Raw genomic sequence first — 10,364 nt, forward strand, 5'->3', positions numbered from 1 at the left:
CTCATCTGCGCTCTCCCTGGATTTGAACCTGCGACCTTTCGGTCTTCAGTCTGGCCGGCACAGGGGTTTAACCCACCGCGCCACCGGGGGCTCCCTGTACTGGGTTACTAAGCAATAAAGTGATAGATCTTCGAGCCCTTCCCCCCCACACACACACAAAAAATTAATTATCATCATGGAGCCCCCAGTGGCGCAGTGGGTTAAACCCCTGTGAAGACCGACAGGTCGCAGTGTTCGAATCCAGGGAGAGGCGGATGAGCTCCAGCTCCTCATGCAGGGACATGAGAGTAGCCTCCCACAAGGATGATAAAAACATCAAATCATCCAGGCGTCCCCTGGGCAACATCCTTGCAGACGGCCAATTCTCTCACACCAGAAGCGACTTGCAGTTTCTCAACAAAAAAAATCATCATCATCATCAACAACAGAGTGCAAGAAGATAGTACCACCTTTATTTTTGGAGCTTGGCATTGTAGATCAGAGTGTCTTTGAAGTGTTCGTAATAATCCACCTGTTATTTAAAAAAAAAGGGGGGGAGAAGACATATGTTTTAATGCTATGTCAAAAATACATAAATTATGTTGTTCTTTGTAAAGATAATAAGGGAGAGATTTCCTAGGATATCTGATATTCACTTGCCTGAACCAAGTCATACACTTGTAACCTGCATTCTAATTTTGTGTATCCTGTATTTTATCTCTAGCAGAGAAGGATAAATACTAGGCTTGGGCAATCCATGGTTCTAAATGGTTCTAAAGTACTTACAAAACTAAAGTTCTGGTGGTGAAAATTTCAGAACTCTAACAAAACTTTCAAAATTTAATTATTATTTCATTATTGGTGATTTTAATGACAGAACCAATTAGGAACTGCCATTTATTATGAAATTTTGAGAGTTTTGTTAGAGTTCTGAAATTTTCACCACCAGAACTTTAGTTTTGTAAGTACTTTAGAACCATTTAGAACCATGGATTGCCCAAGCCTAATTAATACTACAATATTACTCTTGATTCCAGTAGTTCAAATAGAAACAAACTGCATTCATTCTACAGCCCAGATCAGGCATGGGCAAACTTTGGCCTTCCTCTGGGTGTTTTGGACTTCAACTCCCATAATTCCTAACAGCCGGTAGGCTGTAAGGAATTATGGGAGTTGAAGTAGAAAGCACCTGGAGGAAGGCCAAAGTTTGCCCATGCCTGCTTTAGGGTCAAGATATTGAGGGTTTGGTCACACATTGAAGTGTTCATCAATGCTAAAGGAACGCAGTTAGCGCTTAAATTGATATAAAAGTCCTTCCTCCACCATAAGGTGCCAATCCTCCTCCATTCCTAGGAAAAAGGCATGACATCACGTGGCTGTCCTGTAATCCTCTGCAGGTGTTTTGCCCCTGGACACTCAGGGAGCTGGCCTTGGCTCTTTGTGGGAGTTTGCTGAATGTGTCCAGACTTGGTGAGCCCATTCCCAAGGGAACAGAAGGTTGCCTACGAGGCAGTCTGAACACTCTGAATCTTAATTGAGAGAAGACAAATGCGATGGTGCTTGTGTTTAATAACACTGTGTTACATGTACTCCTTGTTTTACCAATCTGCTTGCGGGTTTCTGGATGCATCTGGTTGACCACTCTGCTTAGAAAAAGGAGAATTGACTCAAGGATGCTAAAAAGACGGTCTTTTATTCACCACAAATCCTAAAAGGCATGTTGAGGGCTGTAGATGCTTCTTCACAGCACAATACAAAAATCACAAGAGTGCCTCACAAAGCCCTTCTATGAGTTGAGGCCTTTTCACCAAATAAAAGACCTCTTTTTTAAAAGCATCCTGAGATGTGTCTCCTTTGTGGCTTTTGCAAGAGGATGCCCAGTTTTTGCCCTTCTGGCCACTCTGCCTCACAGGAGGGTGGGCTCAAGAACCCGTTGGTTTGATCTGGAGAGCATTTCACATGGACTTAAATATAATGCGCAAAACAAAACACATTGAGAATTACAAGGACATGCTGTTCAGGAAAAGCACTTGTCAATGATTTGGATCCAACGAACAGGCAACCTCTTATGTTTCTCAGTGACAATAAAAAGTAAATGTGAGGTACTGAAATTTTGCAGAAAAAAAGGTAGAAAGAATGCCCGACTTGCAAAACAAGTGGCGACTCGCTTCTCAGGGTCCTGCCTGGGATTTATCTTGAACACATTTCCTCTCGCAAAGATTTAAAAAATAAATAACATGCACCGACTTCCTATATTTGTATTTGTTTAAAGATATTTTTGCCTATTCATCAAACTCATAATTGGGTTTATTTATTTTCTAAGTATAAATCTCAGAAGGTTTTCAAGAGCAAGTCTGGGATAGCAATAATTTTTAGCTTTGAATATGTTTTAATTGATTTTAACTGTGAATTTTAATACCGTTATGTTTAATTCTGCTTTAATGTTTGCATATTTGTATGTTTTAAATTATGTGGTCATACTTTTAATAGTAAGCCACTTTGAGTCTCCTTTGGGAGAGATAAAGCGAGGTATAAATAAACATAATAATAATAATAATAATAATAATAACAGATACATAGCTGCTTTGAGTCTCCTCTGGGAGAGATAAAGCAGGGTATAAATAAACATGATAGTAATAATAATAATAATAATAATAATAATAATAGCTACATAGCTGCTTTAAGTCTCCTTTGGGAGAGATAAAGCAGGGTATAAATAAACATAATAGTAATAATAATAATAATAATAATAATAATAATAATAGATACATAGCAGCTTTGAGTCTCCTTTGGGAGAGATAAAGCGGGGTATAAATAAACATAATAGTAGTAGTAGTAGTAGTAGTAGTAGTAATAATAATAATAATAATAATAATAATAGATACATAGCTGCTTTGAGTCTCCTTTGGGAGAGATAAAGTGGGGTATAAATAAAAATAATAATAACAATAATAATAGATACATGGCTGCTTTGAGTCTCCTTTGGGAGAGATAAAGCGGGGTATAAATAAACATAATAGTAGTAGTAATAATAATAATAATAATAATAATAATAATAATAGATACATAGTTGCTTTGAGTCTCCTTTGGGAGAGATAAAGTGGGGTATAAATAAATATAATAACAACAACAATAATAATAGATACATAGCTGCTTTGAGTCTCCTTTGGGAGAGATAAAGCGGGGTATAAATAAACATAATAATAATAATAATAATAATAATAGATACATAGCTGCTTTAAGTCTCCTTTGGGAGAGAAAGTGGGGTATAAATAAACATAATAGTAATAATAATAATAATAATAATAATAGATACATTAATAATAATAATAATAATAATAATAGATACATAGCTACTTTGAGTCTCCTTTGGGAGAGATAAAGCAGGGTATAAATAAACATAATAGTAGGTCAACCATGGAGAAGGCCCTCTTTCCCTCATTCCCACCAGCTATACTTAAAATAGGGTGGGACCAAGAGCAAGCCCCCCTCCGCTGACCACAGTTCCTGAGCTGGTTTGTAAGAGAAGATGCAATCGGTGAAGTTGCATGGACCAGAGATAATGACCAGCACTTTGTATTTAACCCGAAGCAGACTGGGAGCCGGCGGAGCTGCCACAACATGGGAGTGGATCTCTCCCTGTATGGGGCTCTGGTTAGAAACCTGGCTGCCAGTCTCTGAACTAGTTGAAGCTTCTGAACTATCTTCAAAGGCAGCCCCACATAGAGAGCATGGCAGTAGTCTAGATGGGATGTGATGAAGGCATTGACTACCATGGCCAAGACTGGCGTCTCAAGGTACGGGCGCAGCTGATGCACAAGTTTTAGTTGTGCGAAGACGCTTGTGACCACCATGGACACCTGGGGTTCCAGGGTCAACGATGAATCCAGGATCACTCCCAGATTATGGACCTGTGTCTTCAGGGGGAGTGTGACCCTGTCCAACACAGGCTGTAATCCCACACCCTGATCTGCCTTTGGACTGACCAGGAGCACCTCTGTTTTGTCTGGATTTACTTTCACCTTGTTAGCCTTCATCCAGACCTTCACAGGCACTGGTTTAGGAAGAGGACAGTATCCTTGGCATTTGGTGGAAAGGAGAAATAGAATTGAGTGTTGTCTGCATGAATTTGATATAAAGTACATCGAGTAACTCCAAAACTCCGGATAATATCTCCCAGCAGTTTCATGTAGATGTTAAATAGTATGGGAAACAGGACTGAACCCTGAGGGACCTCAAAGGCCACCAGCCAGGGAGTTAAACAGCAGTCCCCCAGCTCCATCTTCTGGTTTCACGCCTCCAGGAAGGACAAGAGCCACTGCAGTGCAATGCTCCCAAGCTCCATCCCAGAGAGACGGCACAGAAGGATACCATGGTGGATGGTATGGAATACCGCTGAGACATCCAGGAGAACCAGCAGGGACATGCTCCCCCTGTCTATCTCTCTTCATAGAAGTCTGACTTGGCCACGGTAGTCCATGCTCTGGTTACATCCCGGATTGATTACTGCAACGCGCTCTACGTGGGGTTGCCCTTGAAGACTGCCCGGAAGCTTCAGATGGTCCAGCGCTCGGCGGCCAGTTTGCTAACGGGAGCGGCACTCAGGGAGCATACCACTCCTCTGCTGAACCAGCTCCACTGGCTGCCAATCCGCTACCGGGCACAATTCAAGGTGCTGGCTTTAGCCTATAAAGCCCTAAACGGTTCTGGCCCTGCTTACCTCTCCGAACGCATCTCCACCTATGAACCGACCAGAACATTAAGATCGTCTGGGGAGGCCCTGCTCTCGATCCCGCCTGCGTCACAGGTGCGCTTGGCGGGGACGAGAGACAGGGCCTTCTCAGTGGTGGCCCCTCGGCTATGGAATGCCCTACCGGCAGACATCAGGCAGGCACCTTCGCTGCTGACGTTTCGGAGAATGGTTAAGACCTGGCTTTATGAACAAGCGTTTGGTTAAGCAGTGCAACCAATCATAGGAAGACGGTAAATGGAACATAGGAATGGCACAAGGATTATGAGAACGGATCTGATTTCAACTGAGGCGTTATATTATGTCTGTTTTGTTGATCTGTCTTGTTGATTGTTAACTGTTGTGGATTGATGCTGTTGATCCTGTTTGTTGCGTTGTTATGTTTTAATTGCACTGACACTGTTTGATAATTGTACCATGTAAACCGCATTGAGTCGCCTGTTAAGGGCTGAAAAATGTGGTATAGAAATAAAGCAAATAAATAAATAGATCATCCACCAAGGTGACCAATGCCATTTCTGTCCCAAAGCCAGGCCTGAAACCGGACTGAGATGGATCCAGATGTTATGAGGTATAAGAAAAGCCAATCTGTTTCAATATACTTACAGTTGGTTCAAAAGTCTAGATGTTTATGCTGGAAGTTCCTGGAAAGATACAAAAAAAGATTGTGACGACAGTATGTTGTGGAAGGAGGAACATAAAGTTACTGCAGCCTTATACTGGTTCAAATAAACAGACCCAAGAGGGACATTTCACCCAACCTTTAGCTCTCCAGGTGTTTTGGACTTCAACTCCCACAACTTTCACAATACCAAACCCAAGCAAAATGGCTTGATAAAACTTGATTACACTCTAAATCAGTGATGGGCAAGCTTTTGAGCTTGGTGTGTCAAAATTTGCCAAAAACCTGAGCATAACTTGGGTAGGGTGTCAACTTCGAGAAAACCCCCCCATAATTTTGCAATATTTATAGTTTAAATAAGAAAAATGCATATTCCATGCTGAGTTATGGAGTGAACAATGCTCAAACGTGCAGATGTTAAATTTGTAGAGCCTTTTACAAATTTAAGGATGGAATTAGATTGGCTCTTATAAGGTGCACTTCTCTGTATGCGGCCTCATGTGACCGCGTGTCATCAAAATAGCCATGCGTGTCAGTGCTGACACGCGTGTCATAGGTTCACCATCACGGTTCTAAATAATAAGTAAAACACTTATAACAATACAGTAAATATGATAAAACTGAATATATACATACATAATATAAAAGAAGTCTATTATAGATAACAGAAGATGCAATTCATCCTTTCACCTATATTAGATTACGATATTAATACAATAGAAAAGTCTGTTATAGATATTAGATGCAATCCATCCCTATGAATGACAATTTAAGTGTTGTGATGAGACATTTTCTGGCCTCTTCAGCTGCTCAAAATACTATTTAATTTTAAATGTAAAATATCAAAATGTGCCCATTTAATGTATAGATTAGAGTAAAATTATTAAAAATATTATATAAAAATCACATATATATACAAACATTATTATAAAAAATAAAAACTTAATGAGGCAGGTAATAATAATAATAAATACAAGATTTAATGTATAGATTAGAATAAAATTATTGAAAATATTATATAAAAATCACATATATACAAAAATTATTATAGAAAATAAAAACTTAATGAGGCAGGTAATAATAATAATAATGAATACAAAATTTAATGTATAGATTAGAATAAAATTTAAAATATTATATCAAAGTAACATATAATATATATATAATATAGATAGATAGATAGATAGATAGATGACAGAAATTATTATAGAAAATAAAAACTTAATGAGGCAGGTAATAATAATAATAAATACAAGATTTAATGTATCGATTAGAATAAAATTATTTAAAATATTATATAAAAATCACATATATACAAAGATTATTATAGAAAATAAAAACGTAATGAGGCAGGTAATAATAATAATACAAAATTTAATGCATAGATTAGAATAAAATTATTTAAAATATTATATACAAATCACATATATACAAAAATTATTATAGAAAATAAAAACTTAATGAGGCAGGTAATAATAATAAATAAATACAAGATTTAATGTATAGATTAGAATAAAATTATTTAAAATATTATATAAAAGTCACATATAATATATATATAGATAGATAGATAACAGAAATTATTATAGAAAATAAAAACTTAATGAGGCAGGTAATAATAATAATAAATACAAAATGTAATGCATAGATAAGAATAAAATTATTTAAAATATTATATAAAATCACATATATACAAAAATAATTATAAAAATGTAAAAACTTAATGAGGAAGGTAAGAATAATAATAAATACAAGATTTAATGCATAGATTAGAATAAAATTATTTAAAATATAAAAAATACATATATACAAAAAATATTATAAAATAAAAACTTAATGAGGAAGGTAATAGTAATAAATAAAGATTTAATGTATAGATTAGAATAAAATGATTTAAAATATTATATAAAAATCACATATATACAAAAATTATTTAAAAAATAAAAACTTAATGAGGCAGGTAATAATAATAAATAACTACAATATTTAATGCATAGATTAGAATAAAATTATTTAAAATATTATATAAAAATCACATATAATATATATATATAATATATAGAGATAGATAAAAGAAATTATTATAGAAAATAAAAACTTAATGAGGCAGGTAATAATAATAATAATAAATACAAAATTTAATGTATAGATTAGAATAAAATTATTGAAAATATTATATAAAAATCACACATATACAAAAATTATTATAGAAAATAAAAACGTAATGAGGAAGGTACGAATAATAATAAATACAAGATTTAATTTATAAAAGGTAAAGGTAGTCCCCTGACATTAAGTCCAGTCATGTCTGACTCTGGGGTGTGGTGCTCATCTCCATTTCTAAGCCGAAGAGCCGGCGTTGTCCGTAGACACCTCCAAGGTCATGTGGCCAATGGCATGACTGCATGGAGCGCCGTTACCTTCCCGCCGGAGCGGTACCTATTGATCTACTCACATTTGCATGTTTTTGAACTGCTAGGTTGGCAGAAACTAGGGCTGACAGTGGTAGATCACGCCGCTCCCCGGAATCGAACCTGCGACCTTTCGATCAACAAGCTCAGCAGCTCAGCGCTTTAACCCACTGCATCACCGGGGGCGCATTAATCTATATTTAATGTATAGATTAGAATAAAATTATTGAAAATATTTTTCAATAATGATTGAAAATATAGATTAGAATAAAATTATTGAAAATATTATATAAAATCACATATATACAAAAAATATTGTAGAACACAAAAACTTAATGAGTCAGATAATAATGATAATAAATACAAAATTTAATGCATAGATTGGAATAAAATTATTTAAAATATTTATAAGAGTCACATATAATATACATATAATATATATAGATAGATAGATAGATAGATAACAGAAATTATTGTAGAAAATAAAAACTTAATGAGGCAGGTAATAATAATAATAATAAATACAACATTTCATGTATAGATAAGAATAAAATTATTTAAAATATTATATAAAATCACATATATACAAAATTATTATAGAAAATAAAAAATAAATAAAAATAAAATATAAATATAAAAACAGGTAATAATAAATAAATACAAATACTTATAATAATAATAACAAAAAATGCCAGATTGTGTGGATTTTGTACACACTATTGAGACTATATTGTGTTACTGTTGTTTTCTCTTTTATTTCTATTCTATTTTCCACTCCAATCACCTCATGAAGCCTTGAGTGCCATTTCCTGAGGTAAAATAAGGCAAAAACTCCTCTTTGGAAATTTGGCGCCTTTTTCCCCCTTTGCTCCGCCCCCTCGCACGAACTGCGCATGCGCCCCTCCGCTGCCGCCTCCTTCATCCGGGTCCTTTCTAATATTAGCGAATGGCGGTGTTGTGGTGTGTCGGCATGACTCATGAAATGTGGACGAGCCCTTCTCCCTCCCCAGCTCACGCATGCGCAGAAAGTTCTCAATGCTTTCCAATGCTGTGCTATTGGAAGCGGACCTTCGGCAAGCCAGCTCACGCATGCGCAGAAGCTCTCAATGCTTTCCAATGCTTTCCAATGCTGTGCTACGGGAAGGGGACCTTCGGCAAGCCAGCTCGCGCATGCGCAGAAGCTCTCAATGCTTTCCAATGCTGTGGTACGGGAAGCGGACCGTCAGCAAGCCAGCTCACGCATGCGCAGAAGCTCTCAATGCTTTGCAATGCTGTGCTACGGAAAGCGGACCTTCGGCAAGCCAGCTCACGCATGCGCAGAAAGTTCTCAATGCTTTCCAATGCTGTGCTACGGGAAGCGGACCTTCAGCAAGCCAGTTCACGCATGCGCAGAAGCTCTCAATGCTTTGCAATGCTGTGCTACGGAAAGCGGACCTTCGGCAAGCCAGCTCACGCATGCGCAGAAAGTTCTCAATGCTTTCCAATGCTGTGCTACGGGAAGCGGACCTTCGGCAAGCCAGCTCACGCATGCGCAGAAGCTCTCAATGCTTTCCAATGCTGTGCTACTGGAAGCGGACCTTCGGCAAGCCAGCTCACGCATGCGCAGAAAGTTCTCAATGCTTTCCAATGCTGTGCTATTGAAAGCAGACCTTCGGCAAGCCAGCTCACGCATGCGCAGAAGCTCTCAATGCTTTCCAATGCTGTGCTACGGGAAGCGGAGAGGGACGAAACGATTCACAAGAGGAGCAAACCCACGTGGAAAAGTGGTTCGACCTTCCTGGGTCTGAGAAAGAAATGGCCTCGTTGGCTTGGGAAGGGGAAAACATTGTTGCATTTCTTTCTGGTTTGGGGAAAGAAGTATCATAATAATAATAATAATTGTGGCATAATAATATAGTACAATATGATAATATAATAATTGCATATTATATATTACATGTAATATTACTGCAGCATAGTGGTAGAGTACAATATGGTAATATATAATACTAATATTATGCTATGCTTATACATATATATACATATATATAGTAATATATATATTATATTTGTTCAATATAATAATCTATATAATAACATAATTGTATATTAATTATATATTAATTATTATATATTGTTATATATTATTATATATTAATTGTATATTGATAATAATATAATTGTGTATATATATATAATATTGATAATATTATAATTTAATATAATATGCTAATACAATATAATATATAATAATTGTACATTGTATATATTACATATAATATTAATAAAAAATTTACAGTACAGTAATACATCATGGTACAGTAATATACAATACTAATATTGTGCTACACACATACATTAATATTGGTAATATAATTTAATACAATATAATACTAAAACAATATGATATATATATAATTGTACATTTAATACATGTAATATTAATATTTTTGCAGTACCGTAATACAATACAGTACAGAAATAATACTATTGTGCTGTTACATATATATATATACATATAATATTGATGATATAATTTAATACAATATAATATATTATATATTACATGTAATATTACTATTTTTTGCAGTACAGTAATATAGTACAGAATAGTAATATATAA

At 35.8% G+C, this 10,364-nt stretch overlaps 1 protein-coding gene across 1 annotated transcript in view; it reads right to left on the reverse strand.

Annotated features, from left to right (window-relative positions):
- ZCWPW1 (zinc finger CW-type and PWWP domain containing 1) overlaps positions 1–8,881 on the reverse strand; it is a 68,637-nt gene extending 59,756 nt beyond the window's left edge. Inside the window, 3 exon segments of the mRNA XM_067469662.1 lie at positions 450–511; positions 5,336–5,373; positions 8,547–8,881. Coding sequence (XP_067325763.1) covers positions 450–471 — 22 coding nt within the window. The 5' untranslated portion in view covers positions 472–511; positions 5,336–5,373; positions 8,547–8,881.
- Positions 8,882–10,364: the final 1,483 nt, after the last annotated feature.

This window comes from Anolis sagrei, chromosome 6 (assembly GCF_037176765.1).
Source record: "Anolis sagrei isolate rAnoSag1 chromosome 6, rAnoSag1.mat, whole genome shotgun sequence".
NCBI lineage: Eukaryota > Metazoa > Chordata > Lepidosauria > Squamata > Dactyloidae > Anolis > Anolis sagrei.